The sequence below is a fragment of the Podarcis erhardii genome (assembly GCF_964252035.2).
Source record: "Podarcis erhardii genome assembly, chromosome: 2".
Lineage (NCBI taxonomy): Eukaryota > Metazoa > Chordata > Lepidosauria > Squamata > Lacertidae > Podarcis > Podarcis erhardii.
In genome coordinates this window covers 71,751,442-71,767,249 of record NC_138498.1, presented here as the reverse complement: position 1 = coordinate 71,767,249, position 15,808 = coordinate 71,751,442, and the positions used below count along the sequence as shown (strand labels likewise).

The 15,808-nt window shown below is 40.7% G+C and overlaps 1 protein-coding gene across 3 annotated transcripts in view; it reads right to left on the bottom strand.

Moving 5' to 3' along the window:
• The window catches only part of RBM6 (RNA binding motif protein 6), a 58,233-nt gene extending 42,919 nt beyond the window's left edge, over positions 1-15,314 (bottom strand). Inside the window, exons 1-5 of one of the 3 annotated variants that reach the window (XM_081851285.1) lie at positions 15,173-15,314; positions 11,244-11,351; positions 8,476-9,790; positions 7,993-8,082; positions 7,151-7,220 (exon numbers count right to left, since the gene is read on the bottom strand). In XM_081851285.1, coding sequence (XP_081707411.1) covers positions 7,151-7,220; positions 7,993-8,082; positions 8,476-9,790; positions 11,244-11,287 — 1,519 coding nt within the window. In that variant the 5' untranslated portion in view covers positions 11,288-11,351; positions 15,173-15,314. Of the gene's footprint in view, positions 1-7,150; positions 7,221-7,992; positions 8,083-8,475; positions 9,791-11,243; positions 11,352-15,172 lie in introns of those variants that run through there. The other 2 variants (XM_081851286.1, XM_081851284.1) reach the window with 2 other exon arrangements.
• Positions 15,315-15,808: the final 494 nt, after the last annotated feature.

Below are 15,808 nucleotides of genomic sequence, written 5' to 3'. Positions count from 1 at the left end.
AGTGTGAAAATTTGCATTCTGGTGAAATACGTTTGCAAGCAGTAGATTTTCCTCTGCCTCCACACACCCCAGCAATACAGCTGCCATCAGGTAAAGATACTAGGGAAAGGATTGTACAGGTCTATAAATTCCCAATCGGAAATAAAATTTGTGACACATTTTTACCACAAGACTAACTGTTGTGACTTTCTATTAGAAACAAACACCATTGCTGAAATTAATCATATTCTACACAAACAATAGATAATGCCTTCTGTCATTAAATCTATTTTTACTTCCATATACTGAGACAATCTCCCACTTTAAGATCTTAATAAAAATCAAATGTTTATTTATTATACCTCTCATAAGGCCAGCAAGAGTTGCATGCAATTTTAATGAATTTATATTGTAATTTACACTGAAATATGGAAATAGTTTTCTTTTATCCCAATAACCCTGAAGTAAATGTTAGGTTGGCTTCCCACAGCCTGTCCAACGCCACTTGTAAGCTTTGTGACCAAGCAGCAATTTTCAAGCTCATTCTCTGCCATACAAATTTAGCACTATCCACACAGCACCCCCAACAGATTTCTCAGCAATTCAAAGCAGGATGAAGATGACAACTGCCTCAAACTTTCTATGCACTGCCTATTTGGATTTTGGTTTAAGCATATTTTTAAAAATTTATTTGCTTATTAACAGGATTTTTAGACTAGGTTTCACTTTTCAAAAATACCAAAGCGGTTCAAATCATAACACACAAAACCTTTAAAAAACCCAGTAAGTCACAGTAAAAACATCACAGTAAATACAAACAACAAGTTTTCGTAACAACGTCACAGTAGCCAACGGCAACAGGAAACAACAATAGCAATCAAGAAAAGTTCATGGCAGGCAACATGCCACCTTTAGTGCCCACCAAATCTGAACAGAAAAGCATTCTACAAGGTAAGTGCCACAACAGAAAAGGCCCTTCTCCAGGTGCCCACCAAACAGATATTTGTAGGTTGAGCCGCAGTAAGGAGGGCCCCTTCAGCAGACAGTAATGACTGGGTCAGTCTATTGGGGATATCCATGTCTTGAGCTACTCAGGGCTATAAAGGCCAACACTAACAGCTTAAATTTGTTTCAGTAACTGATCAGCAGCCAGTGCAGTTCTTTCCACACAGATGCTGTGGGTGAAACAGGAGACTCCACTCAGAAGTAGAAACAATTCTTTGCTAGCTGCAGATTTTGAACCAAACCTAACAGCAACCCACAGAGATTGCATAATAGCAATCCAACCTAGAGGTTATGAACACATGGATCACAGCCAGTAGTTTATCCCCATCCAGAACCCATTGTAACTGGTGCATCAACCTAAGATGGTGAAGGGTGCTCCTTACCACAGAGGTTAGTTGAGCCACCAGTAACCAAGAGCACACCCAGACTATGTATCTGCCCCTTTTTAGGGTAAGCGCAACATCAGCCTCAATCCCCAGACCCAGGAACCACCTCTGCACAGTGCCTCAATCTTGTCCAAATTCAGCTTCAGATTACGGGCCCTCACCTGGCCCACCACTGCATTCAGACCAGTCTATGTCAAGTACTAGACTAAAACACATCAGAGAACTAATTCATTGCTTCAAATCCCCTAATGACCACTCCCAACAATGACATACAAATGTTTTGGATCATGGTAGGGGCCTAGGGTTAAACTCCACAATTTCCATATGTTCCCTATTTCTCCACTCCATACTAGTTATTTTTTAAAACAACAAGTTGTTGTTGTTAACAGCAACAACTTGCTTAGTTTGTGCTCAGAAATTCATGGCAGAGGAAAACCTCAAAAAAGTGTTATGTTAACTATAGAACGGTATGAATTTCTCTAATGGTGACTATCATCTTACATATCTTTCTAAACACATATTTATCACAGTCATCACTGGTATTTGAGCTTATGGGTATTTTACATAAAGGTTCAGATTGGTCTGTGCATTATAGGCATAGCAGATTGCTGGAAATGGCCTCCATACAATAGCTTACACTTGACCATATGTAACTCACCATATCATTTTTAATAAATTGAGAGATAAGGATTCAGTTCAGACATAATGGTTATTGGCCAGAGAATTGATCACATGACTGCACACTCCCTCCTAGTCCCTTGGCTTGCATTCACAGAACCTGGCTTATTTAAGCCACAATTATCCATGATATCAACAAACAAACAAAAAGAAACTGTAGTTTAATCTCTTATTTAAAAAATAGGGCATGAAATTTTGTATGCAGAAATTACATCACATGTAATTTCTATGAAATTGAAACCATGGAACTGTGGTTTGATAAATCGAATGGAATATGGCTGTCTTAATTATATTTCAGACAAATGGCAACACTGGGAGTTTGGCTTTTTTAAAAAAAAACTTTTATTCAATAATTTATTTAGTTTTAGACTTGATAATCACATCATTCTTGGGAGTTAACAAGCAATCACAATACTGGCTAGAAAACGAAGTGACTTGCTCACAAGCTCATTCACTGGATATGATGGCACTGGTCAGCATTATAAGAGACAACCCACTCCTTAAAATATTTCTTGATTCGTATGAAACAAAAGGCCGTATGTCCAATTTCAAGCTGCCTGCCATAAATATGACATTAAGTTCTCTCTTCCTGTGATGTAAGTAAAGGTAAAGGGACCCCTGACCATTAGGTCCAGTCGTGGCCAACTCTGGGGTTACGGCGCTCATCTTGCTTTATTGGCCGAGGGAGCCGGCGTACAGCTTCCGGGTCATGTGGCCAGCATGACTAAGCCGCTTCTGGCAAACCAGAGCAGCGAACAGAAACACTGTTTACCTTCCCGCCGGAGCGGTACCTATTTATCTACTTGCACTTTGACGTGCTTTCGAACTGCTAGGTTGGCAGGAGCAGGGACCAAACAACAGGAGCTCACCCCGTCACAGGGATTTGAACCGCCAACCTTCTGATCGGCAAGGCCTAGGCTCTGTGGTTTAATCCACAGCGCCACCTGTGTCGATACCCTAAATAGGGGAAATGAGATGCTTCAATGCACCAAGGCATGAACTGAAAAACCATCCCAACTCTCCCCCAAATTACTCATATACAGTGGTACCTCTGGATGCAAACGGGATCCGTTCTGGAGCCCCATTCGCATCCTGAAGCGAACACAACCCGTGCCTGCACATGCACGGGTCGCAATTTGCCGCTTCCGTGCATGTGTGTGATGTCATTTTGAGCGTCTGCGCATGCGATGAAACCTGGAAGTAACGCGTTCTGTTACTTTCGGGTCGCCACGGAAAGCAACCAGAAAATGCTCAACCCAAAGCATATTTAACCCAAGGTATGACTGTACAGATCTCTTCTTCTCTTTGAGTTTCAAATCATCAACAGTCTACCATCATGCTCAAATCCTCTAGCTTGCTTAAACATCCTGTCAGATCTAGGCTGCCAAAATATATGGCAGAACACAGACTGAATTATAACTAGTCAAATCCCAGAAACAAGAGCATGAAATTGATCATGTATGAAGTGGCTAGGTGAAGCGTGCATCCTTAAGAGAAGTAAGAACAAATAGCTTATGTTACGTTATCAGATAGATTCAGGCCATACTTGTTCACTTTTCACATGGAGACTTACAGTTGCTATCTGGTCACATCAACATAGCATACCTGCCTAAAGAGGCTACATGAATTATGAACTAAATATGCCATGTTTTCAACAAGCTGCAAACTCCCTGCCTACCAGAGCTTTAGCATGCATTACACAGAGGAAACTCAGTTCCACATGCAACTATTTTCTAATTGAGTTAGAGAAATATCAGGGCAGCCAAAGATGAGGGGCAGAATTCAGTTATGGCAAAAACAGGTAAGAGAAGGACTGAATGAAGATCTTTCATCGAACAGATATAACCTGTAATACTCACTATAACCTAAAGTATTCATCAAACCTTATTTGTTAAATTTATATTCCACCTTTTCATATATATTTTTTAACAAGGCAGCTAACATGAGAAGTTCTCAACCTACACAGATTGTGATAGAGAACATTTTACGAACTCTTGCACAAACTCTACCCTCATGCCACCCCTTCAGGGCTTACCTCCTGAGAAACCGCCCCAAGCATCAGTACAAACATCAAATCATAGTTGCAAAATACGTATCTCAAAGTGCTTTCAGTTGCTCGTAATTCAAGAACACATTTGACTATCAAGATATGAAAATAATTCAAATATTTTCGTCCCTTTCTACATCCTATCATTTTCAAAATATTTAATTTATTGCTCTGACAAATATATAAGGTGGCTTAAAATAGAATTTTCTTCCCAGAAAACCTAGATGCCTGTAGAATACAGAACTTTCTCTGCACCCAGAATCCCCTCTATATATTATGTTTTTCTGCTGTATTGCAGCAGCACACAGAACATGGCATTCAATTTAGTTTTGGCTGAAAACTCTGTAAATGGTTGACAGGATTTCTCAGCTCCCTAGTTTGGGTACAGCTTCTCAAGCAGTGGTGAGGACTGTTGGAAATCAAACCCCACCAGGCACATTTGTAATCCCCCCCCGTCATAATCCAAAGAGAAGTTACACCTTAATACAAATCAAACACATATTTTATGCCTGCTTATACATACCAGAGTGCTAAAATAAGTTTCTCTCCTCTAAATTCTATTTTACTAATGATTTAGTGAACTTTTCATTCAGTGTAGTTACTCATGAAATGGAACTCAACCCTACTTTATCCCAATTCTCTATTTCCCAACATACTTGTCAGAAACATACACTGGGATTCAATTCCAATGATTTGTTTTTCAGCTCAAAGGGTTTGCTTCAAACATTTCAAAAAGAAATCTGTTGACAGCGAAAGTAAAACAAAACTGCACACACCTATGCTTTAATTCTAGTTTTTCAATATGATGCTGTATTGTTTTTAACTATTTACTACTAGCAGTCAACCTCTCTGGGAGTAGAAATACAGAAGGGTGTGAAATTATCATTTCCAAATAAATATTTTATAGTAAATATTTCATTAATTATTATATTTTTTAAAAAATCATAAATCTGAACAGAATTATGTTGTAAACAGCAATACATGAAGGAAGCAGAGAAGCACGGATCATGAGATTTCCCTCCCAGTTAGGGGTTATTACGCTGGATGGCCTCTTTGTCACTGCGATTAAGAACACTGTAGGGAGAATCTCCATATATTGACAAATGTTTGTATCCAGTAGAACAGACTTACTTAAACTACTCAGACTTAACAGCAGAACATGGGGTGGTTTTCAACTAAATAATTGTGCAAACAGAACACTTCTGGTTGCACAATGGATCTTTCTCCCTACACGCACCCCATGCCAGCATCAAATCTGCTCCAGAGGCCTGGGGAAACCCATAGAACAGATTTAGGAGACACAGGGAAGAGAGGTGGCGGACAGAATGTTTGCCTAAGTGCTATATTGAATTTCACCCATGGTTTGGCATCACAAAAACAAGCCTTAGGCTTTCACTTTGCTTCCTACCCCCACATGAGAAAATAAGGAACTTCCAGCCATGATCTGCATCAAGCCACTATTTGCAGTTTTGCCCAAACATTAAACTATGGATTTACTGCAAGCAATGTTCAACTCAATAGTTTGCAAACCTGGCTTACAGGCATTTTGCAGAAAGCTTAGTTTGCTGGGTTCAGACAAACTGTAAATTGTGCTTTGCCTAAAACGGTGATCAGAAGCTTCTGATCTCCATGTGCAAGCGAAGGAGGAACTGCATGATGCTAAGGTACATGTTCAGAGTGCCAATGATGGCCTGCTGTTACATCTCCTCACAGCCCCCCAGTTTCCTTCAAAGAAGCAGCCCTAATAGCACAAAGACACTGCTCTTTATACACCAAGTTCAAAAAGCAGTTTGAGTTTTGCTTCCCTTTAAACTGATGCAAAGTCTCCAAACAGATTCTGTACTCAGGATACAGTGGTGCCTCGCAAGACGAAATTAATTCGTTCCACGAGCTGCTTCGCCTTGCGATTTTTTCGTCTTGCGGAGCGCGGATTCCCTGGGTATTAACGGCTTTAAGAAAAAGGAAGCAAACCCGCAAGACGTTCTCGTCTTGCGAAGCAAGCCCATAGGGAAATTCGTCTTGCGAAGCAACTCAAGAAACGGAAAACCCTTTCGTCTTGCGCGTTTTCCATCTAGCGAGGCATTCGTCTTGCGAGGTACCACTGTATTGAAAGCAGTTTGGAGGTACTCCAAGAACAACTTCTGAAAAGAAAAATTTGCAACTTTGTGGATATTTTCAGTGCCCTTACCCAGACTGAGGGTATATAAGCAAACTATTTGATTCCCACATCACAGCAGCGCAGGAAAGACATGAACTAAGGATGTAGCACACACTAGTAGGTTACAGGACTGTTTGCTTTAAAGAAGCTCCAGATTTTAAATCATTATAGAGATTTCTGTTACAATCAGACTGGAGCAGGAAAAGGAAAGGAAAAGTTCCAGAACATCTCCCCATTTTTCCTCCTGCATCTCTCACCCCTTCTGGAACTATAATATAAATGTCTCACATTCCCTACCTTCATGTTTAACCTTGTCCTTCTTTCTTTGCCTCCCCAAACCCCACCAAGAAAACTGCTAATTATTTCCTAACCAAACTTCATTTGGACAAGTCAGGAACTTACGGATTGAGGCCAGGAAATTTTAATGAAGTGATCCTCTGAAATGAGAAGTCCAACCCAACGTATAGAAACTTGGGAAGCATATAAGTATAGAAACATTTCCACTGAGCTATTTAGAGCTATCAGTATTTGAAGATACTGGAATTAGGTGCCACAACATCTCAAGAGAAGACTATTTGTACATAGGATGTTACAGGGCAAGTAATCTTGCCCAATGAGAAGATTTAATAAGGAACATCCACTAGAAACAATCCATTGTCATCTCCAGATGGCTTCCTTTAGGAGTGTTTTTGGGGTGTTTTTTCCATGGCTAACGTAGAATTAGCAAGTCAGCTGTAAATCACCTCTGCTAAGCCTGGGCTCAATCCTGAAGAAGGCAAGGGAAGACTAGATGACCCAAAGGCCATTTAATCAATAGTAGTAAGGATGTCAGAAAAGGAAGCCATAATTGCAAGGTGAAATGTAAATCCACCCAACAGACACTGAATAAATTCTCACCTGTAGTATAATCTTTCAGGCGCATATTCTTCACTGGTGTCCCAACACACGCTTGGAAAGCATTAAGAATCTACAGAAGAAAACAAAGTTTCAGGTTAAGTTTAAAAAAAAAAAAACAAAAACTACACGATAACATTTTTTTAAAAAAGGAACATTCTGTTCTACCGCAGGGCTGCTTCTGAAAAGTTTGGAAACTTCAGCTGGTGCGGAATTCAATGACCAGGTTGCTCACTGGTGCAAGGCAGCTTGAGTATATAACACCAATCCTGGCCCAACTGCACTGGCTGCCAATTAATTTCCAGATCCAATTCAAAGTGCTGGTTTTCATCTATATAGCCTTAAATGCCTCAGATCCTCTATGGCCGCCTCTCCCCCTATGAACTGACCCAGACCCTGCAATCACCATCTGAGGCCCTTATCTGTGTGTCTCCTCCATGAGAGGTCCAGAGGGCAGCAACACGAGAATGGGCCTTTTACACAGAGGCCCCCCACATGGAATGCTCTTCCCAAATTCCCCACATGGAATGGTCTTCCCAAGCTTGCTTGGCGCCCATATTACATACATTTAGGTGCCAGGCAAACACAATCCTCTTCAAATAGGCCTTTGGCTGTTAAACTATATATGGCCTTTAAATGTGTGTGTTGGGGATGTTATTGTTTTCACTATTATGTTGTGCATTTTGTGCTTTTATGTTGTAAACTGCCTAATGATCTTTGGATGAAGGACAGCATATAAATTTAATTAACAACAACAATAAAAATAATACAACATATGGAGAAAACTGTTACTGTGGAATACTGGCTGTTCTAATTAAGTTTCAAGAAGCAAAATAAATACTTACATCATCTTTTGTTGCAGTTTGAGGCACTTTTCCTAGTCGAATCAGCTTGCTTGGTTTTATATCTTTGAGGCCGGTTCTATAATCCTGGTCCTTAAAGAAAAAGTTCAAGATAACTTTAAAGACAATAATGAAGACCTATCATTTTACTAAACAGTTTACAATGATTTAAAATAAATAACACTGTATTGTTTTTATATAAGATGTTCACGATGTTGAAGCATAACCAGCTTCACATGTAAACTGTTTGAAGTCAGGAATGTCAGTCAGGAATGTGGAATTTGAATTACTAGTAAGCAAAGGAAGACTACTAGATTTGAGAAAGTTTCAACGTTATAAAATATCATTGCAATATTACCTTACAGTAGCTTAACCAGGTTTTAAATATACAAAGGAGGGGAGGCTGTAATTAACATATTCTTCCAAAGCTTTCATAAATATGTTTACACATGATTATAGATACAAGCTTTCCAACAAATCACATACCTGAAGATCTGGCTGAGAATCTTTAGAAGACTTGCCCTCTGCAAAAGACTTGCCATGTTCATAGTCAAACATCTGACTTCCTGGCAGTCGATGATCTACATCTCGATACTCAATGCCCCTATAGTCTGTATCCTGCCTTCCAAGGAAATCCAGGTCACTTTTTTCCTTAAGTCCAAGAGCAGATGGTTCAGATACTTGCTGTTCACGCGCAGGGAACTCCTGATTGCTAACAAAGGCCTGAGAAGGCTTATCTTGATCCTGAAGAGTAGGAAGAGGACCACAGCTACTTTGGAAGTCTAGTGACGAGTCAGTCTCGGGCTTCTGTCTTTGAGATTCTTCTTCTCTGGCTCTTGGTTCTGAATGTGGAAACTCCTTGCTTTGAACACTAAAGGAAGACCGCTCCCTAGCAGCAAGTCCAGCCTCATCTACCTCACATTCTCTATCTGTTGGCGTCACTGTAGAAAGGCTATGCTGGTAGTCCACAAGGTTTGGGTCCACCGAGGGCACATCTCTGTCTGCAAAATCCACAGGAGGTGGCACATCCCTACCCCTAAAATCCTGATCAGTCTGAGATTTTGGCCTATTTCTGAAATTTGAATGGGGTACATCTCTGTCTCTGAAGTCTAGGTCAGCCGCACCCACACTCCTCAAGTCCATATCAGGCATTTCTCTTTTCCTAAACTCTGAATATGGCTGCTCCCTGCCCCTATAATCCTGTTCAGACATGTCCCTTGCCCTAAAGTGTGGGTGAGATCCATCTCGGTTTCTGAAGTCTAAATCAAATGTTCCCCTTGCACGAAAATCAGATGGAGCGTCATCTCTGCCTCTATAGCTCATATTATGAGCTTCCCTATCCCTGTAGTTCATACGGAAAGAATCCCTATTCCTGTAATCCATTGGAGGAATGTCTCCTCCACTATAATCCATAGACTGCCCCTCCCTATCCTGGAAATCTCCTTGATACATCTCCCTGCCTCTAAATTCTGGAAGAAGTGGCACCCTGCCCCTGAAGTCCAAGTGTGACTCATCTCTATTCTGAAAATCAGGTGGGTAATCTCTGCCTCCAAAACCATGCAAATGACCCTCCCCACCTCTGAAGTCACTATGTGGTCCATCTCTACCTCCAAAGCTGAAAGTAGGTTCCTCTCTGTTGGCAAACTGAGGATTGAGGATGCCTGGGTGTCCCTGGATATCAAAAGGAAGTGATTCTCTGCCAGAGAAGTTGCCAGAGTGTCTTTCTTGAGCAAGACTATCAAGGGGAGGAGGAGAGTAATCCCTGTTCCACCCGGGAGCAAACCTTTCTTCTTGGCTCCCACTGTAGAAATAAAGACAGTGTTATTCATAATGTCCTTCGAGTTTGTAATCTACACATCAGCATGTCTTCTCTAAACCTTTTACAGAGCTGTTCAACAGTAAGATCCGCAGAAGATATTGATGTTTGGTAGTTTAAGAGGAGGCAGTATACGACAGGCGTGACAAGTAAACTTGCGTACTCCCATTTCACCATAATTCCCAGTTGAACTCAACATGGAATACCTGAAATATTAATGAGTCATTGAAGGTAACAATCTACATAGTCTCACAGTACATACAGCTGGGGCATTTGGAATTCTCCATTAAGGAAGCCACCGCATTTGTCCTTGATGCTCCTCCAAATAAAGAATGTCCATTCATTAAATCTGGTTTTATCACTATCTTAAGCAGTTGAGCAACTATACTCATGCTGCTCTATTCATAAAACAAGGCCTTTGTAGACAAGCTCAATACTGTATTTGAATGACACTGCCCAGTCTATGTGTTAGTTGTACTAACGTACTATCAAGAAGGGGAGACAATTATGAGATTTTATATACTTTCTCGACTCGCACCATTGTTTTACTTGGATCTCAATTTGCAGTAGTGCATATTGCACCTTCCTCATGTGCTCCTTCATCTGCACCATAACAACTGCATACCCATCTAACATGTCTCATGCGTATTTAGTAGGCAAACCCATGCATAAAAGCAAAGCATCTCTGTCGTCTGCTGATGGCTACTATCCATTACTCTTTGAAGACATTTCCCCAAACCTATCAATGTGGTTCTGTCAGTATAGCTGTTTCGCTCAAGATTTTTCATTGTGTCAGAGCATATGCATGCATGCCATAAAGTTACCAGGAGCATTTGATCCTAGAAACTCCAAGGCCCTACCATAAACCAAGGCATAATGTACAGTTCTAGTAGCCTAGCAAAGTAGCTTTGGCCATGAGAGTCAAGTTCATGGCCTGCACATATAAACACTCTTCCATGACCTTATAGTGTCCCAACATCGAGTGGAATCTATTTTCTGGAACCTACTTTCTGCCAAAACAACATTTAATAGTTCCTGTAGGCATTTGTTAATATAACTGTCAATTTGACAAGGGAAATGTTCATACCTTCCAAGTGTACACTGAGTTATATGCACCAGCTACATCTGCTTCCAGGATACTCCATTCTATCCTCTTCCTCTCATCAGCATTCCATGACCATGGTTCCCCCAGAACTAATGGTACCTCCCTCGTGTGTACTCGAGATGTTATTTTGACTACATAAAAAGCAGCACTAGGAACCCTTGGGGAGGAGCTGGTGGAGGGGAAGGGCAAGCCCTGTAAGGATGATGTGCAAGTGGGTTGTCACAAGTGGCTACCAATTATGAAGCAGAGATTTTGTGTCATCTTATTACATGGTATCTAGCCTAATGCAGGACAAATATAAATACAAAAACTTATTTCATGTTAAACACTTACCGAAAAGGACCCATTCTGTTGGCTGGTCGAGGGTTTCCCCACATTTTGTCTGTGATAAGACAAACAGAAGAAAGAGTTCTTGTTTTTGTCAAACTGCAGCTGTGTTTTCTGCAAGATAAAAATATGATAAAAAGCCAACTAAATTAGCATTCTTCTGGCTAATAAATTTTATCTTTTAAACCAGCAAATATTACCCAGTTCAACTTCTTGAATGATTTGAACCTACAAGGTAACAGTCAAAAGCTAAGCAGTTGACCACTGTGCAACTGAAAGACAGTGCGAATTTCCATTGTAAACTGTGAGACAACTATTCTAAATCAAAACATTTCCCCAACACCTCTACTGATAAGAGGTTTGCAAGGTCCTATGTTTCACAAGAGTGGTTGAATCAATAACAGTCTAGAACGTTCATCAGGTCTTTCAACATCTCAGTGAATCCTGCACATCTACAGACAGCATTTAACTCAATCAGAATTATAAAATAAGCCCATTCTGATTAGAGCAATTTAAAACATAGCATCAATACCACAACATAGGTCATATCCAAAGAAAATCAACAGGTGCTAATTTATTGTGTGAAGTTGCTCCATAATTTATTCAGAAGTGTCAAAGGAGATGAGATATGGAGAGTGGAAAGAGCAGAAGAAGAGGAAGTAAGAGTAAAGAAGGAGGCCCAGCAAAGCACATTGCACATCAGAGAGAGGAGTTCTTATCTAATCTTCACTGAACTTTACACACACCTAGCATACCTGAAATTCAGAACCACTTCCAGTCCATCCTAACTGCCCACAAATAAATCACCTGTGTTTTGCCAAAAACACTAGCAAGATGCTCTTTATTCTGGATATTGGCAAATGTACAGCACTTCCTGAACTCCACCACAATTTGCCTTAAACACCCACTCTATAAAGAACAAAAGTCTGTATGTATCCCAATTTAAATCGATGTACAATATGTTGAAGGTGAAAGAAGAAGAAAGATCAGATCCACCACTATTAATCATACGGGAACAACCATGATACTAGTTGCATTATGTCTTCCTCAGAAGAACTCTGCAAATGAATAATATGACTCAAAAATGGGCAAATATGTGGCCAGCACTACGCCACATTGTCCAGTTGGGCTGTTTCCAATGTTTATATCAAAAATACTTTTGTTTCCAGCATACATTCTAGGGCTTGGCTTTAAAAATAAATCTATAAATATGCATTTCCACAACCAATGGGTGGGTTTTCACTTCATACAATACACATTCCAGTCCAGGGAATAAATATTATTATTCTGATACTGATAAGTAAAAAAAAACCTGTGCTAGCATTAATTCTGCATGGAAACTTGTCTTTTTATAGATGGGGAAGTAAATATGATAATCTAGTAAACTAAAGCAAAAATGTGCTGAGTTCTAGATACCTTGATCCCAAGTGTACTGGGGGAAAAACATGTTTAGTATACATTTCTACCTGAATTATAGGTAGAATTAACAAAGATAAATTGCAAAACAGCACAGCTGAGTGTTAGGGTGGAGCAGTCTGGGAAGAAAAGACTGAGCAGCAGGATAAATAAAGCCTCTCTTTATGTGTCACTTCCTATACATGTTCTGTGCCTCAACTAGCCTGTGAACAGTTTGTATTGAAAGAAAGTCACAAATAACCTTATGACGTGCATTGATTTGAGCATTGTAAGAATAACTACTGAACTGATAACTAACTGCATGTTATCCTAGCAACAACCAACTACTACATTTTCTGACAATGGCAAACAACTTTCCATCACTTGCAACAATGAACTGCTATAGTTTACACAGGACAAACAGGATATTTTCTGCACAACAATGAAAGGACAGAAAGCAGTGATTAGAAATGGCAGCACAAGAGAAACTAGGTAAATATTTCAATCCAAGAATATTCCATTTTTGCCTTGAAGGTTACTGTACACAACTTTTTTAAAAAACAACAATTTTTAATGGCAGACAAACTATTTGTAGAGGTATGTCCTTTGTTTTCCAAGAACTCAATGTGATGCATTTTAAAATATAACTTTTAAAATAATAATTATACTTTAAAAAGTGTTCAATATATTGATTTCCTTATTTTGAGTGTTTTTGATGCTGATGATTTGTAATAATTAATGCTTGTTTTAAAACTGGTTCTTTTGTTTATTTGCATTTTCAGTTATTTATTATATTAAATTGCTTAAAGCCAGTTTGGAATGGGTGTCTTCTGGCAGCATATAAGTGCAGCTGTAGCAAAATTAAAATATGGCTACAGAATTAGGTGTTCCCAAGCCAATGCTCAAATAGAGTGTGTTGTGAATAAAAATTATACCATATTAAAACTAATAAAAACAAGAATATGCTCTATATCCATTAACAAGCCTTTCCAGATATTCAGTAAATATAATGGGGGAAATGCCATTTTTATTTATTTCATTTCTTATCCCACTCATATTCTAAGGAGCTCAGGGAGAGGTAAAGGGTTATTGATGGTTTGCATAATTAGAATCTGTCATTCATTTATGTGTTGCCTGCAGCAGCAACATGTCACTGGAACAAAGTGTGACCGCATTTGCTTTGATTCCAAGACTACAGTTATTACTCATAGCCAATTAATTAAGGCCACACTCCTAATTCTACCATCTTGGGGGTGGATACAATGGAGTTCAACAGAAGTAGCTTCCAAGCAGACATTTTTATTTAACTTATTAAATTTCTATCCCACTCTTCCTCCCAAAAGGCCAATTAAGGATGAGATGTAAAAATGATATGATTACATCTACACAACTTCACATAAAATTTTAAAAAATGTTAAAGGGAAGAGCACTAGCTTTTCAGATTATAATAGAATTATAGAACTGTAGAGCTGGAAGAGACCTCGGGGGTCATCCAGTCCAACAGCCTGCAATGCATATGTGTATGTATGTGTTACTGCTAGCATTCTGTCGTGTGAGACATGGGAAGGCAGGAGGCCCCCTTCTAAGATAGCCAGTGATATCTACTGTTTTCACAATTAACTATATAAAATAATGAACAGATTTTTAAAAATAAAAACATATTCCTGAGATCATTTAAATTTACTAACTTTTCATTTCCTCCCCAGATGCTTGCACAATTATTCCTAGAGCCAGGGGTTTTATTTTTGTTTCTACACCTTCAGTTCCAATCATACTTCTGGATCACAAATCTGCAAGCGCCCCACATCTCCTTGACAGAGTTTAACAGCACAGGAAATCTTACTACACAAGCCAATCCAATGGTACACCCTCAGCTTAGCCTACACTGGCAGCAGCTCACCCAAGTGCCAAAGAAGAGAGGCCTCTGAACAACCCTATCAACTGAAGATACCAGTAACTGAAGGGGAACCTTCCAAAGGCGTTCTCACAGGAAGCTTGAAACCCATCGCACCCCCCAATTATTTACGAATTTGTCAATTAAATGTGTATACCGCCCTTCGCCCGAAGATCACAGGGCGATTCACAACATAAAACTACAGAGAAAGGACACAAAATACATAATAAACCAACAGTCCTCGCCGTCGCCGGGTGCAGAACTTGGGTCTACCTCCTTCACTGTTAACAAGCGGACACCCCTCCAGGCCCGCCTCTGCCGTGAGAGCATTTCTACGGCCCAAACGCCCCCCTCTTCTTGCCCCCCACCCAGCAAATGCCACGAGCTGAGGATGCGTCAGAGTCACCGGTATCCCTGGCAAGAGGCTCCCCTCCCGGCCGCCCTGTCCCGCGCGGCCCTGTCAGCGCCAGGCGCATTTCCCGCGTGCGGTCTCTCTGCTCCAAGAGGGACAAAGGGGGGGGGACCCTTTCCCTACCCGCCTCCCTCACGACCCAAGGCGGACGGGAGTCGGCCGCACAAGCCCAGCGAGGCAGGCTGGGCCTTCCGTGCCAGAGAAAGAGCGGGAGCGCGAAAGGGAGATACCCACCACAAGCAAGGCAGGCAGCTCGGCCACTCTGGGCCTCCACAGCCAAGCCGCAACGCCGAGCCAGAGGAAACCGGAAATTCCGGTGCGCTCCACCATGTGACCTTGCAAAGAGCACCCAGCCATCCCAGGGCACGCGCGCAGCGGCCTATACGGCTAACCATAGACTTAAGGCGGATAGAGCGGTCCCCAGATAGCTTCGGAAGCCATCTTTGGGGGTCTCTCCAAGAGGCGGAAGTGGGAGCTGCCCAAAGAAAACAATGGAGAAATCGAGGATTTCAGCGTCGCTGGGGTTGGGCTGCGTGTGGCAGCCAAATTTTTTTTAAAAAGCAAGCTTTCTTGCGGAATTTTCTTTTTATTTTCTTTTTTTGGTCGAGTGCTTTCAAACTTTAAAGCCCCACGGGTCTGCAGTCAATGAAGCATACGTTTTCTTATATGCAGTAGGATGCTGGGTGGGGCTTATTAACGTAGGTAGCCCTTTGTTGCAAGAAAGCTAGAGCAACGTCAGCCCGCCTTTCACTGAAAATATTAGTAGGGAGCTTCACTAAAGCTGGTATAAGTTGCATGCTTTTCAATTTGAAAACAATGCATTGGCATGGGAACCGCTTTAAAGGTTTTTCTTACAGTCAGTGGTATATG